Source organism: Xenopus laevis, chromosome 7L (assembly GCF_017654675.1).
Source record: "Xenopus laevis strain J_2021 chromosome 7L, Xenopus_laevis_v10.1, whole genome shotgun sequence".
Classification (NCBI taxonomy): Eukaryota; Metazoa; Chordata; class Amphibia; order Anura; family Pipidae; genus Xenopus; species Xenopus laevis.
This window is the reverse complement of record NC_054383.1, coordinates 106064394-106081467: the sequence shown is the minus strand read 5'-3', so window position 1 is coordinate 106081467 and position 17074 is coordinate 106064394. Positions and strand designations below refer to the sequence as shown.

Below are 17074 nucleotides of genomic sequence, written 5' to 3'. Positions count from 1 at the left end.
AGAATGGTCATCATCACAGCTTTAAAAAGTTCCCCCTTCCCGCCGGCTGCCTGTTAAAAGGCGGCCAAGGTCCCGGCTCCCCTCCCCCTAATTTCCCATCTTAGATCCTGCCTCCTCTGTGTTCCTGTGCATCAACTTTATGATCCAGCAACTGCCACATCCACCCCCTAATCAACTCCTCTTCTGCACGTCACTTTCACAGCTAATGTCGCCAATGCGGCAATGCCCAAAACAGGTGTCATCGCCTGCTAAGTGGGGGCCCGGCGATGAAGAGGTTAATAGGAAGGCTTTGCGAGTGGCAGTCCGGATTCATTGCAACTGTCAGCTGCTAGCCCGGACAGACAGGGCAAGAGGATCGCTCATCAGCTCTTTTGGCAGATCCCAGCCAAGCACTTTCATGCAAGCGACACTCATCAAGCAGAGGGCAGTGCAGGGGACTATCAGCACAGACTGGCATTTCAGGTACACAACTCTCTGCACTCACATGGCAGCTCCCATGCCAAGATATAGAACATAAATCAACTTCATAGATGTTTTATAATCTTCTTTTACATGCCATCCTTAGAAAGAACTGTATTAAGCTGGCCATAGATGTTGAGATTTTTAAAAGATCAGATCCTCATCGTGAGACCACGGAACAATCGTACGATCGTGCGAATTGACCATCAACTATAAAGACCAATTTGCCAGGAAAACAAAGGGGAGCTGTCTGCTTGGCCCTGCAAACATAGATAGATTGCACTGGGACCGACAAAGATTTTATGACCTGGCCGATCAATTTCCTGACAGATGTCGGCCGAACAATCGTAAGATGTACGATCGTTAGTAGCAAGCTAACAGCAACCAAAGGCAATTTAGGATTCCACCATATTAAATGTAAATGCAGTCTTTGTTTTGTGTTTCTACTTCTGCACCAGTAGTTTGTATAAATATTGTTTTTGTTCTGAACATTTGTTTTTTTTTTCTCTCGAATTGACTTTAAATGGCGCCTTGTTGTAATCACATGCTCCCTCAGGTGTTTCTGTGTATCGTTTAGTATTTGGTGCACATATTCCGCTATTATTATTTGTGGTTCATTGCTGTATCAGTGAGAAACTTTCTTTTTTATAACTTTGTCTTATAACAATATGGAGAAATAAGCAGTATGGTATCCGTTATCTGCAAACCCGTTATCCAGAGAGCTCCAAATTACGGAAAGTCGGTCTCCCATAGGCTCCATTTTATCCAAATAATCCAAATTTTTAAAAATGATTTTCTTTTCTCCGTAGTAATAAAACAATACCTTTTATAACTTTGTCTTATAAAAATATGGAGAAATCAGCAGTACAGGGATGGGATCCGTTATCTCATCTGCAAACCCGTTATCCAGAGAGCTCCAAATTACGCAAAGTCTGTCTCCCATAGACTCCATTTTATCCAAATAATCCAAATTTTTAAAAAATGATTTCCTTTTTCTCTGTAGTAATAAAATAGTACCTTGTGCTTGATCCCGACTAAGACATAATTAATCTTTATCCTGTATGTAAATCCCCTCCTGTGTAATTTTTATGCGCATGAATAAAGCCAAAAATTGATATTAATCATACCAGACTCCAGAATGTTTTGACCAGCGCTCCGTAGCGGTAAAAGTGATTGTTATTGCCTATTGGGTTCATGTAATGCTTACATGATTTTCTAGTAGACTTAAGGTAGGAAGATCCAAATTATGCAAAGATCCATTATCCAGAAAGCCCCAGGCCCGAGCATTCTGGATAACAGGTCCCATACATAAAATGACAGTAAATACAGATTTGTACTGATACAAATAGTCTGTTCTCCCCAGGTTATCATTTAAGTTAACCCCCAAAACTATTCTGCAGAGCTGTATATCATGTGTGGGGAGTCATAAGCAGCAAAGACAATTCTAAAATAGGGCTGCTTGTCAGGTGGGCTTGCAATCTATCCTACAAGAAGCTGTGTGCTGAATGGGACATCCAATTATGAGTTCCTTACTTGAAAATAGTGCCACGGAACCTGTGCACGGAAAGAGAGTCTCTGCCGACGTTTATATGCAGTTAATAGTCCCTTATTACGCTGCTTTGTTTTGATAAAATATCTCCAGGGAAGCAACTTGGCTAAACATTTAGCAAACAGGATCACACAAAGCTGGGAAAGGAATGTTCAACGAGTGCAGTAGTATAAACCAGCAGAGTCCAGCCTGTGGCCCTCCAGCTCCTGTCATAAACTGCTGGAGGGGTAGCAGGTTTGGCATCACAGTATTACTATAATAATAATTATGGACTACACACTTACATTGTCCAAAGGTTTTTTTTTTTCAAGTATTGATTTGTAAGCAAGTAAGACAGTATATCTGAGCAAATATGCTTCTCATTTTAGATTAGAGAATTCCCAATTCTCCAGTTGCCCCTCCTGTAAGTCGTTGGAGTCCAACAGCAGCTGTATGTCCGCTGGTTTATTTGTATGAACTGCACTGAATGTGAAATCAGTTTAACGTAAATGTGCCCCTGAGTCACACACCATGGTTTGCCAGAATTGCAACATTGCTGCCTCCCGGTGCGCATTAATCTAAAGGGAAATGCTTGTGACACTGCAGGGTTTAGCCGCGTTGTGTTACTATGGTTGTTACCATGGATCCCTGTGTAACCAACTAGGACACAGGTGAGGCCACATCATACAGAACTAGTTCTTAATAACAGCCTTCAGCTGTGCCAACTGGTCTTGGAGCACATAATTTGTCTTTCATGCAGGGGGATGTTGCCTAGAATGTTACTCTTGCTACTGACCTGCAGGTGAATCTGTAGCCACATTACAGCGGTATACACACCTGTATTAGAAAGGTGGAGGCTTTTGTTTTTTTACTTAAAGAAAAGGGAAATTATTGTCTGCGATGTGCTTAGGAATATTGGCTTTGCTTGACTTGCAAGAAGTGTTTTTAGCCTCACAGATGTTTTCAATTGGGGGGGGGGGTCACTGACCCGAGCAGCCAAGTCAAATGTTGTTGCAGTGTATTGTGTTATAAAATATAAAAGATAGAGGCAGGTGCAATATGTGCAGTCAGATACATCAGTCATATAGCAGAGGAAGATGCCAGTAGTTATGATGATTCTGTATATGGCGGTATCCTGAGTGCTAGGTTTACCCTGAGCTAAAGGGACATTATCACCTTCAGACTCCCTCTCTTCAGCTTAAAGGGTGGTTCACCTTTGAGTTAACTTTTTAGGGGGTTATTTACTAATCTCCGAATGCAAAAATCACGAAAAAAATTGTGTTTCTTTTATAAAATCTGACTTTTAAAAACTCACTGATTTTTCGGAATTTATTAAACCCCCGAGGATGGAAAAGTCTGAATCTGAAAACCTGGCATCTCAGACCTGTCAAGGTTGCAAATAAGGGGAGAAGTCCCAATGATTTTTTGATGTGCGCTGGGTTTTTGAGCAATACCCCGAAGTTTTCTGAGTTTTCGGGTGAAAATTACGAAAAAATCTTGAAAATCGGATGAAAAATTCAGAAAAATTTCCCGCAAAGCAAATTTTCGGGACAATGTTATAATAAATAAGTGTAACAAAACCCGAGCAGATTTGATCGGAGTTTCTAGCAGAAAGTATTGAGATAAATTAACATAGATAAATAACCCCCAAAGTATGTTATAAAATGACTAATTCTAAGCAACTTTTCAATTGGCCTTTATTTTTTCTTTTATATAGTTTTTGAATCATTTGTCTTCTTCTTCTGGCTCTTTCTAGCTTTCAAATAGGGGGGGTCACCAACCCCATCTAAAAACAAATGCATTGTAAGGCTACCAGTTGATAGTTATTGCTCCCTTTTATTACTGATCTTTCTATTCCGGCCCTCTCCTTTTCGTATTCCAGTCTCTCATTCAAAATCAACGCATGGTTGCTAGGGTAATTTGAACCTTAGTGACCAGATTGCTGAAATTGCAAACTAGAGAGCTGCTCAAAAAAACACAAATAATAAAAAATGAAAACCCAATGCAAATTGTCTCAGAATATCACTCTCTACATAATACTAACAGTTAGTTCAAACATGAACCACCCCTTTAACCCTACTGCTAGAGGTGCTAGGGCAGCTGATTTATAGGCCTGCTGCCATGTATATGGTTTTAATTTTATTTATTCTCCAGGCTGTTTTTCCTGGTTTCCCTTGCCATTATTTCCATGCTGCCTGGTCAGTCTGCCTTGAGACATATAGGTTTGTGATGTCAGGTTGGGGCTCGCCAAAATACTAGTTGTGATTGACCCTTTGGTGTTACACAGAGATTCTGATTAACCACCAGCCCACTCTTCGGTATTAACCCCTTTCTTCACTCTTCACTTATTCTCCGAGTATCTTCCCTTTACATATTATCACCCCTCTTTTATCCCCTTTTCTACTCGTTCTTATAAGGAACTAGGGAACTGCCATTGGAAAGCCATACACAGCAAATTGTTTGGGTCAACAGGAGGGCCTACTAATACCTGGGCCCACCAATATTTTTCATGGTATCCTGGTGGCCCCGTCCAACATTGCCCACTCTTCATACTCACACCAGCTGCTGTTTAGGTCCTGCAGCAGTTGGACTTTATGGTATACAAATCAGGAATTTGAAGAAATAATGTATTTTTTACCTTATAACATCAAAACAAATGCAAGAGTCTGCATTTCCAATGTCTGGGGTTATCCCCTTGGTATTTAATAATATCTTGTTCCATGTGCATTACAGCTGGAGATTCAATTCTCTTTGTTGCTTTTATCAGGCCTGGTACATTTAATTGTTTGTCTGATGTTTCTCACTGTACAAGAATAATATCATGGGAATCAGTACCTTGGGACCTACATATGTACTTGAGCAGGTGTTCTCTCTCCCTCTTTGTGCCTGCAGTTCAGTCATTTGGTGAATGTTTTTATTAACAACCTTTAAAATAAAATACATCATTTAACTTCTCCTCTGCTAGGAGCTGTAATTACAGGATAATATTTCTTAATGCAAACCTTATGTCAGACATTATTGCTAACACAACAGCAAGGCAGGGAAGTATTGGACACAGGTTTATGTTCTGAGAAGTGTAATTCATCATGTAATTATTTTTTATTCTGTAAGAGAAATAAGTGTTTTATATACTAAACCCAGCTGTAGTGACTTGAGTCTATTGTATGGACAAACTCATCTATTAGCAGGACTGCTTTAAGGCCGTGGTGGGTCCCCATTTAAAAACAAATGCTCTGTAAAGCTACAATTTTTTCGTTATTGCTACTTTTTAGTACTCATCTCCTGTTCATATTACAGTCTCTTATTCAAATCAATGCAAGGTTGCTAGGGTAATGTGGACAGCTAGCAACCAGATTGCTGAAATTGCAAACAGGACAGCTGCTGAAGAAAAAAACCCCACAAATAATAAAAAATGAAAACTAATTGTAAGTTGTCTCAGAATATCACTCTCTACATCATACTATAAGTTAACTCAAAGGTGAACAACCCCGTTAAGTTACCGAATTAAGACATAAAACAAACTACTGGTCTCATGAACATGTGTTCAGAGCCTCCACCTAGTTCCTCTCTACATGGGACACCATAAAGAAAAACAAGTGCCCCTTTTGACCATTTATTAAAGTAGACCAATCTTTGTCAAACTCTATATACTGTGGAGTGCTTGTATGGTATATGACCACCTGTCTTTGTCTGATTTTAATTCTTGTGGGGTTCCACTGTTCAGCTGTTAGTTACAGTATCTTGAATACTGGTTTCAATGAAACCATTGGAGGTTAGGGTTGGGTGTGGGTCAGACTGGGGAAGTAAACTCCTTCACTGCTCTCCAACATTCCCTGTCTTGGAACCAGAGGTATACCCAGAAGTAGGGTATGGAGCAAGAAGATGCAGGTATGGGTTGGGTGCAGGTCCTATAATGGCAATATTTTGTGGGTTAAGGTGCTTGGGACCTGGGGTCTTGCGGGTAATGGATATTTCCATAATTTGGATCTTCATACTTTAAAGGAGAAATCAACCTGTTCTGAAAAAAACCCGTACCCCCCACCACAGGTAGACCCCCCTCCCTCCCCCCCCAGGCTGACTACCCCCCTGGGGAAATGCCCCATACGCCATACTTACCCCTCACCGTAGATTCTTGAAGCGAAGTTCCACACGTCCATCTTCTGCGTCCTCAGTAAACTGACTGTGAGATCGGCAAATTCCGCGTAATTCTGAGCATGCGCAGTTGCGCAAAATGGCAAACTGCTCCAACAAGCATGCACAGAAATACCGATCTCGCAGTCAGCTTATCGAGGACGCAAAAGATGGATGAGTTTAAATAATGTTTTTTTAGTAGATTTAAGATATGGAGATCCAAATGATGGATTATGGATCTCTTATCTGGAAAATCCCAGGTCCCAAGCATTCTTGATACCATGATTCATACCTGTATATATAAAGCATATTATAAATGGAAAATGGGGTAATGATAGTTTGCTGTTAAAATGTTGCTAGTTAAGAAAGCTTTGATTGAGACCATTGGAACCATTTGGTTCAGATTGATATGACCATGGTTGGTTTTAGCATTTCAATTACAATCCATCATATAGAAGGTCGTCATACAAATGTAATACAGGAATGGAATCTGTTTTCTGGAAACCCGGTATCCAGAAAGCTCCAAATTACGGAAAGGTTGTCTCCCGTAGGCTCCATTTCATCCAAATAATCCAAATATATAAAAATCATTTCCTTTTTCTCTGTAATAATAAAACTGTACATTTTACTTTATCCCAACTAAGATATTATTAATCCTTATTGGAAGCAAAACCAGCCTATTGGGTTTATTTAATGTTTACAAGATTTTCTAGCAGACTTAAGGTATGAAGATCCAAATTACAGAATGATCAGTTGTCCTGAAATCTTCAGGTCCCGAGCATTCTGGATAACAGGTTCATACCTGTACTACCATTCTGTCAATAAGTTCTGAAATCTGCATACATTTAGCATGTTCCCATAATATATATTATATTATACTTTTCAATAATTTATGGACTAAATTGGTTGACATTCACTGCATTCTGTCCACATTAATATTTTTATTGTGTTTTTGCTCCAATAATACTGTATGTAATAAGGCCAGAAAGGTTACCAATCTTATAATAACTTAAGATATGCATCAAAGCTCTATTAGGACTCTCATTTTCGCTTCTATTTCCATTTATTTACCTCCCTGTAGTCTAACAATGTCATCAAAACATTCTGATAATTAGCAGTCTCTTCTTTTCCAGTTGTTTTTGGAAATGCAAGCCCAAACATGCACTACAGTCTTTAATGTCTACCCACAGTCAGTAACCTAACTAATTATTTTGCTATAAAATGAAAAAGCCTTTACTTGTTAATATTTCCACTGGCTTTTCACAAAACTGCAAATTAAAAATGAGACATTGGTAAACAAGGGTCTAATTGGGTATGAAAGAAAATAAACATATCTTCAGTCATTAAAATGCAGAGGGGCATGAATATTATGCCTTTAAAACACGGAAAGCTGTTAAATATATCCCATATTTACAGAGAATCCTTAAAATTAGATTAGTGGGATATATGTAGTTCTAGCTAAACTACGGCATAGTTCCTGTCAATCATCCCCTTGTCGTTCATCCCAACAAAGACCATTTGTTGAACATTTGGTAATATGGGCATATTATAGAAGTAGTGAAGTACATCACCATTTTCATCACAAGTTCAAGCAATATGACTTGTGCTGAACAGACATTACACCAATTGCTTTAATTAAGGAATTTCTGTGTTTTTTGTTATTCCTTCCAAAATCAGGGCAAAAAACAGAAAATGAAACTGATCTTCGCTTCCAACTTCCTGATTCTTGTAAGCATTAAAAGACTTGGCTGAATATATTTTCAGCATATAGTCTTTTCATTTTGCTTTATTTTGAAAAAAGAAAAAAAGTGTTCTGTTTTTTAACAGAAATGATGGGAAATAATGGGATTTCAACCATTACTAAATTTACAACATTTTACTACTTCAACTTCTTCAATTCCAATACTGATGAAAACTGACTGTAGTAACAATTACCACTTTGATACTTTCTAAATAGGGTCCTTAGATTCAATTTATTGTTATTGCTACTTTCTATTTAGGATCTATCCTAATCATATTCCAGTCCCATATACAAATCAAATGTTGGTTGCTATGGTAATTTGAGCCCTAGCAACCAGATTTGCTGAAACTGCAAAATGCAGAGCTGCTGAATAAAAATCGAAATAACTCAAAAACCACAAATAATAAAAAATTAAAACCAGTTGCAAAGTTTCTAAGAATATCACTCTCTACATCATACTAAACCCCTTCAACTGCTTCACTCTGAAGAACAGCCTTTTTTTCCAAAGGGATTACTAAATCCCTTTTAATAATATTTTTAAAAAACATCACATTGCTTCTGCTGCATTGCCTTGAAACAACTGATGTCATGCACTTAATCTTACTAGGCAATATTCAAAAAGTTAGTAGAAATAACTGGACCCTTTTTAACCTAGTGGGTTTTGCCATGCAGATGATAAAAGACACAGAACCTATGTTTTCTTTGGGGAGGTGGAAACATGGAAAGCGGTACTTATGATACTGATCCCTACCATTTAGGGCACAACAATTTTGGTGTAAACTTTTTATTTCTATCTAAACAATAACATCCTGACTTCCGAGCAAGCCTTGAATGCCCACATATTCAGATACATCTATCTATACCTCAGCCACATCTCCTGTGCTGCTTATTTTATCCAAAAGTGACCCTCTCATACCCTCCTGTGGTGATGCTATAAAACAGGGGTAACACTGATTTACTGCTAGAGACTACAGGGCAAGAGTTTAGCACTGAATTATATTTTTTTGTATAATTTATAAAATTGAGTTGTATAAAGACAATGTCAAGTAGTCATTAAAGGAACAGTAACAAATGTAAGGGGCAGATTTATCAAGGGTCGAATTTCGAAGATAAAAATACTTCGAAATTCGAATATCGAATTCAAAGTTTTTTCAGCGAATTTGGGTATCCTGCAGTCAAACTAAAATCGTTCGATCGAACGATTTCAGCAATCGATCTAATGATTTTTCTTCGACTACAAAAAACTTAGAAAAATGCATTAGAAGTTCCCCATAGGCTAACATAGCACTTCGGCAGGTTTAATTTTTCAAAGTTTTTTTAAACAGACAGTACTTCGATTATCGAATGATCGAATATTCGAACCATTTTTACTTCGAAGTCGAAGTGAACTTGAAGTCGTAGTATCCTATTCGATGGTCGAAGTATCCAAAAAATTACTTCGAATTTCGAATTTTTTTCACTTCGAAAATTCCCTCGAATTCACTTCGACCCTTGGTAAATCTGCCCCCAAGTGTTTTAAAGTAATGAAAATATCACGTACTGTTGCCCTGCACTGGTAAAACTGATCTATTTGCTTCAGAAACACTACTATAGTTCATATAAACAAGCTGCTGTGTAGCAATGGCGGAAATTGAAAAACGGCTATATGGCACAGGTTAACTAATGGATAACAGATAACACCATTGGACAGACAGAGCTTATTTGCTATCTGCTGTGTAACCTGAGCCTTTTCTCCTTTTTATGTCTGCCCCCATTGCTAAACAGCAGCTTATATATAAAAACAATAGTAGTGTTTCTTATGCAAACACAGCAGATTTACCAGTGCAGGGCAAAACTACATTATATTTCATTCAATGGGAAGGTAACCAGATAGCAGCTCCCTAACACAAGATAACAGCTGCCTGGCAGATCTAAGAACAACACTCAATAGGAAAAACCCATGTCCCACTGAGACACATTCAGTTACATTGAAAAACAGCAGCCTGCCAGAAAGCATTTCTCTCCTAAAGTGCAGGCACAAGTCACATGACTTGGGGCAGCTGGGAAATTGACAAAATGTCTAGCCCCATGTCAGATTTTAAAATTAAATATAAAAAAATCTGTTTGCTCTTTTGAGAAATGGATTTCAGCACAGAATTCTTCTGGAACAGCACTATTAACTGATTCATTTTGAAAAAAAAAAAATTTCCCATGACAGTATCCCTTCAAAACACTTTTATTTTTTGACGTTACTGTTCCTTTAAAGGGATTGTTCACCTTCAAAAAAGTCGTTTTCAGATAGATCACCAGAAATAACAACTTTTTCCAATTACTTTCTATTTTCCATGTGTCACTGTTTTTCTAATATTGAAGTGTAAAGTGTCATTTTTCACGTTCTAAAGCAGCTCTGGTAGGGGGGGTCGCTGACCCTTTAAACTGTTCTAAATTGATACATTTAGTTGATAGATTTCTTATCTTTGTCCCTGCTGAGCAGAATCTCTGGGTTTCATTACAGCTGTTAGAATTGATACAATAGTTGCTAATAATCCATAGATGCTGCTGAGAAATGTATCAACTAAATGCTACAGAATTGTATCTGTTTAGAGTCTGAACCTGAATTACTGAGCTGCCAGACTCAAACACTAGAGACAGGGCATTAAACGTTAAAGTTAGATTTTGGAAAAACAGTAGAAAAGAAATAATAGAAAGTAATTTCAAAAAGTCTTTATTTCTGGGGAACAATCTGAAAACAACTGAACTAAAAAAAGTGTTTGGAAGGTGAACAACCCCTTTAATAGATATTGCCATCACAGCATCAGCAGGTTATTTCACAAGCTATTTCAAATATATCAACTCATCCATTTTTTGGGAGTCATCCTGATTCACCCTCCCTCATCTGGTGAACAGCATTATCAGCCCAGTCATCTGCTGTAAATAATTGGCACCCAAATATAAACTTACCCCCAGCATTTAAAAGTGACCAGGACCCTTAAAGGAATCAGATCAAGGTGGTTTTTGTGGCGTATTGGCCCTCTTGCTGCCCTTAAAGAGGTGGGTCAAAGTAAAGTTAACTTTTAGTATGTTATAGAATGGCCAGTTCTAAACAACATTTTCAGTTGTTAATTATTTACAGTTTTTGAATCATTTGCCTTCATCTTCTGACTGTTTCCAGCTTTCAAATGGGGGTCACTAATCACATCTAAAAAAACAAATGCTCTGTAAGGCTACACATTTATTGTTATTGCTACTTTTATTACACCTTTATATTCAGGCCTCTCTTATTTATGTTCCAGTCTCTTATTCAATTCAATGCATGGTTGCTAGGTTAATTTAGACCCTAGCAACCAGATTGCTGAAACTGCTAACTGGAGAGCTGCTGAATAAAAAGCTAAATAACTCAAATATCACATATAATAAAAAATGAATACTAATTGCAAACTGTCTGAGACTATCACTCTCTACTCACTCACTCTCTACTAACATAAAAGTTAACTCAAAGGTGAACAACGGCTTTAAAGGACAAGGAAAGGCAAAAACATAAAATCCCATTTTTACTTTCTTTAATGAAAAAGAAACCTATCTCCAATATAATTTAATTAAAAAATGTGTACCATTTTATAAGAAACCTGACTGTATGCAGTGAAATTCTCCCTTCATTTACTGCTGTGGATAGGAATTGTCAGATGGTCCCTAACTGCTGAGCAGGGAAACAATCATACTTATGAACAGCAGGGGGAGCCCCCGCCTTACTTCCCAGCCATGTAGAATTCAAGCAGCTTTGTTTATGACGATCCCTAAGCAGCCCAGACCACACTGAGCATGTGAACAGTCGTCTTGGAAAGATGTGGCCCCCTTCTGCTGGCCCCCCTCCCTGCCTCCCCCTGCACAGTGCTACAGCAGATTATGTGTCCCCTCTAATAATTCTGACCCGCACGTGCAAAAGAGCGTATCGTAGCTCACGGACACCATCTTCATCACTTCAGTATTCTTCGTGGCTTCTTCCTTCCCTTCGGCAATTTCCGTCACCTTCGGTGCATGCACAGTTGTAACGAACCGGTAGATTGCTCCTTATACTTGATCCAAACTAAGATTTAATACTCCTTATTGGAAGCAAAACCAGCCTATTGGATTTATTTAATGTTTACATGATTTTCTAGTAGACTTAAATGAAGATCCAAATTATTATTTGGATAGCCACAGGTCCCATGCATTCTAGATAACAGGTCCCATACCTGTACTAGTGTGGGGTAGGAGAGATGTGATTAAAGTCACTGTTGGTGCCTCACAAATTTGAACCCCCAATGATCTGATCTTTTCTTTATACTCCACCCAAGGAAAATGCAATTCTAAGAAACTTTCAGATATACTTTCATTAAACAGTTTCTGTGGCTGTAAAGTTTATATTTATAAAAGCTAATTGCTATTAAGAGCAGTATCTGTCTGGCTGTTTATATTCTTTTCACTGTTGGCTCTGACTCCTGCCAATGCAGCAGAAGCTAGCTGATTAAAAGACTGACTTCTGCTACATTGTTTTAAGAGTCAGAACCAAAGAACAGAAAGATGTAAATAAATTCTGCTTTCCGTTGCATTACACAAATAACTTTAAAGCCATTGAAAATGTGTAATGAATGTGTATGGGGATGTTGCCTCTGAATTATATTCTCTTTCAAGTGCCAAGTGTTTGGAGAGGAAGATCCCTTGAACCTTTTACTATTTAAAGAGAGTTAATATAGAAATGCTATAGTTAATTTTTAATGTTGACAAAACATGTACATCTTCGACATAATAAAGCCTTCTAAACCAAGCATAGCACTCCCAGCTTTTATGTGCTCAGTGTACCAGGAAAATGGGACGAAGCCAAGCCACACTTTCACTTAACCCCCATTAGCTTTGATATCATCACCTTGGTGACAGGGACGCTACACGGCTGCTTGTGCTCGGCGAGTTGTTTCGTAAGAACAGGCCGCTCCTTTCAGCTACAAATTCCTTGCAGTTATACCATCTGCAGCTCAGGTAGGGCAACTTACACTTTTTGTTAAAACTGTGCTTTCAGGCATTTTCATACAGAGTTTGTCTTTCATGTATGTACTGACAGTTTTGAGAGATAGAAGACAGTATATATGAGCATTGCAAATTAGCATGCATTGTTTAATGTTACCATATTTGTGAAATGTTTATTGAAATTGCAATTGTAATGCCAGTTTATTTTTGAAGTCAGTACAGTACCACAACATTTCCTTCCTCCCTCTCTTCCTTCCTTCCTTCCTTTCCCTTCTCCTTTTCCTTGAATGAATTGATTTTTATATATCTGATCATGATATAAATATTCATATATTTTATTATATTTTATTGAAATTGGTTAATCAAGAATGGAGGAAAAAACTTGTTACTGGCACAGACTCACATTGAAATCCACACTTCCATTCTTTAGAGACTCGTGCCTCCGGGGCAAGAGGAGGAGCATGGCTGGACTTAAAATGCCAGCTCTTTGTTTATAGGAGAGACATTGGTCCTACCCATCTTAATTCATTTATCTTGTTAACAATAATAACCACCCTGGACACATTCAACTTTAAGTTAACGTCTAGTATGTTATAGAATGTAGAGAGCTGCTGAATAAAAAGTTAAATAACCTAAAAAACAGAAATGATAAAAAATGAAAATCAATTGCAATTTGTCTCAGGGTATCAAAGTCATTTTTTCCCCTCTGGATCAACTAGCAGTTAGGCAGGTTAACACAGAGGTTGTACCTGATGGACATGTGTCTTTTTTCAACCTAACTTACTATGTTACTATGTATCATTATGTATCATTGTCTACATCATACTAAAAATTAAGGATAGCGGTATGGCATGTATTACCCAGAAACCCTTTATTCAGAGAGCTCTAAATTATGGGGAAGGCCATTTTCCATAGAGTCCTATTCAAAGAGAAACTATAGACAATTCTATCCAGGGCCGGAACTAAGGGTAGGCAGAGTAGGCTTGTGCCTAGGGTGCAAAGCACTTACCTGCTCTGTCGCCTACCCCGTGTCCGGTCCTGGGTCTCCCTGACTGGCGTCGGTAATTTCTGTTTTAAATGCGCTTGCGCGCACGTGCGTAGTTTCGCGCATGCGCTGCGGCGCGTAGTTTCGTGCATGCGCGCCGGCGCACACTAAGCCGACGCCGTGCCCAGCCAGGTTGCCTAGGGCGCCTGGCCCGGTTGGCCCGGCTCTGATTCTATCCCATTTCTAAAATACTTATGCTACTTTTCAGTACCCTCCCGTCTCTCTTCATTCAGGAGCCTGTTAAATCAAACTATTTTTATTTTTTAATGATTTTTTTTTTCTCTGTTATAATAAAATGGTACCTTGTATTTGATGGTAACTAATCTCTATAAATCCACATTGATGGCAAAACAATCATATTGTTTTGTTTGAATGTTTCAATATGTAAATGTTTTTAGTAGCTCCAAGGCACGGTGATCCAGTTTGGAAACGACAGATCCCCAAGCATTTCAGATAACAGATACCATACCTTGTATAACCTGTATTAACCTGTATTATAATTGTCATCATGGTGTAATTCTCAGAGTCTATTTGAGGATGTCTCCCAAATTTCACCTTCATGTAGGGTCTCCCTGCCCTTAGCTTTGAGGCCCCTAAGTGGAGAGCACCACCATTTGGGAGATTACATTTGAAAGCAAAGAAACACAATACTTGGGACACATTGACCCTTAAGGTGGCCATAGACGTAACAATAACGATCTTTCTTGGAAAAGATCTTTCCAAGAAAGATTGTTCGTTTCAATGCAGACGTGTAGAGCTGAATTGTCAGATATACAGGTAGAAACAATAGAATTCTACATGTTTCTGACAATTCAGCACTAACAATGGCCGATATTCTGGTGCCTTTAAAGGCACCCGATCAAAATTTTCTGTCCAGATCGATTGATGAACCGACCGATATCCAAGTCTTTTGCCGATATCGGATCGGCTCTTTTTCCACCATACACACACCGAATATCGTATGAAAATTAGTTTGCTTTCTTTAGGTATTTAGGTGAATGTATTCCAATCATTTATATACTCTAATATTTCAGTGGTTTTATTTATCAATGCTCAGCTTATATTTTCCTATCTGTCCCATGTCCAATGATAAATTTAAAATTTATGTCCTATGGATAAATTTACCTCAGCCCTTTGTGAAATATTTCAGCTGAAATTAATAAAAAGGACTAATGCCCAGGTATTTTCTTTCTAGCTTTAAACATATAATTCATGCTACTCCCGGATAATACATGCATATACATTTATTGATAATTAATTAACAATTTTGATATTAGTGATTAAGCAGTTGCAAACTTTCTGTAAGAGGCTTGCAAAATAGCACCCCTAGTAAAGCCCCCACGTAAAACTTTTGAAAAGACCATTGTGAATGATAGCGACCAAGATTTTCATTACTTGCATTCTTTTTGGCTGATTTCAGACCTCAACGACTTTATCGCAAAGTTTGCGAACGCAGTGTATGTAACAACATTTCACAGTAGCAAATTGGTTATTTGCTCCAAAATATTTCCAGAGCAGGTGTTAAAGGTAACCTTTGCTTAGTAATAATGAGCAAACATTTGCCAGCAAATGATTTTACATTGTCAGCAGTATTAAACATTCACAAAAATGCAATTTTAAACATTGCATGTGATTTTAATTACATTCACCCTTAAGTGCTTTTTCACCTGTACATAAGTCTGAGGCTATAGCGGTGCCCAGTGCTCAGCTTCAGTAGCTCCCAGTTTAGACACATGAAGCTGTCTGTCTAAGGTCAGTGATACCCAATCAATCATCCCTCAGACCAGTGCTGTCCAGCTGGCGACCCCCCTTGTGTGGCCCCCCACATGAAAGTCTGCCTGTTGTGACTGTTTAACTTGTGTAAAATTTAAAAGGTATCAGTACTGAGATTAACTGGCCCCTGCATTGTTTACAACTCAAATTCAGACAGAAAACTCCTGCATTGTTCACACCTGTGACATCTCTATTGTTCACACCCGTACTGTTCACATCTCAGTCCCAGACTGAACGTGCCCACATTGTTCACCTGTTCACACCTCAAACAACTGCTGGAGGGGCACCAGCACTGTGTCACCGTATGTAGCACAGTATGAACTGTTCATCTTAGAGTGGTCCTATAAGGTTTCCCTGTCTCCTGCTCGATTCTGCCTTCCCTATGCTCCCTGTGTGTGCCATACTCTCCCTGTCCTATGCTGCTTGTGTGTTCCATACTCGGCCTGCCTTATGATCCTTGTTTGTTCCATACTCTGCCCTACTCTGCCTGTGTGTGCCATGTTCTTCCTGTGGGAGGTGAACCTGGTAGGAGTTTGTTATCATTTGGAAATACTTGTTATGCATCCCCAAGGTGTTTAATCATGTGCTGATGGGTGCTGTGTTATCCACAGGGGAGGATGGGGCATACGAATTTAAGGGTATGTCTTAATATGACTTGATGAACTTGTTTCACGTATGAGTGATGAGTGATATCCCTGCAGTGAGCACCAACCATTTCTTTTTTTGGAATTCTACCACCATTAATGTGGACATGGTCTTAAAAGTTCTTGTTTCAATATGGGTCTGGTTTAAATTGGGTTTGGTTTAAAAACAGGGAGTGGTCAACACTGGCTTCCATTATTGGCCCTCCACTACGTAGTCCAGAAAAATTCCGCCACTCTGTACCACAGAAGTTGAACAGCACTGCCACAGACTAAATAGATATATACTATACAAGTGGCCATATACATTCATGCCACATTCCATTGTTCTGTTTGTTAGGGCCATGTGCCAGTGGACCATGCACCTGCCACCATGGTGAAACTACAGATACAATTTTCAAACTTGACAGATCATCTGTGAGTCAACATGATCTTATATTAGCTGTAAGTCTTTATAACTTTTACCAACTGAATATTACAGATGCAGAGTAAAACAGCTATATTATTTCCAAGGTGCTACAAGTGAAGGAACCAATTGTGCCAAAAAATCCTTAAGCTACCCATATATTTTGAGGTCTGCCAAACAACAAGGTGATTTGGCCACCTACTTGTTGGGCTGATCATAACGGGTGACAGTCAGAAGTAGACCTCATCAGTGCACCAATGTGGGTCTTACCTGCCATCTACAGGGTGGGTCAAACCAGGCTGATAACGGGCACCTATGTAGGCCCATCAAGAGAGACCTGCATCAACACCCTGTGGGATTTTCACATCCG

The 17074-nt window shown here is 38.8% G+C and overlaps 1 protein-coding gene across 2 annotated transcripts in view; it reads left to right on the top strand.

Annotated features, from left to right (window-relative positions):
* Positions 1–265: 265 nt before the first annotated feature.
* Positions 266–17074, top strand: part of tp73.L (tumor protein p73 L homeolog) — a 105120-nt gene continuing 88311 nt past the window's right edge. The window contains exon 1 of one of the 2 annotated variants that reach the window (XM_018226152.2): positions 266–462. In XM_018226152.2, the coding sequence (XP_018081641.2) occupies positions 398–462 (65 nt within the window). In that variant the 5' untranslated portion in view covers positions 266–397. The remainder of the gene's footprint in view (positions 463–17074) is intronic. The other variant, XM_018226153.2, reaches the window with a different exon arrangement.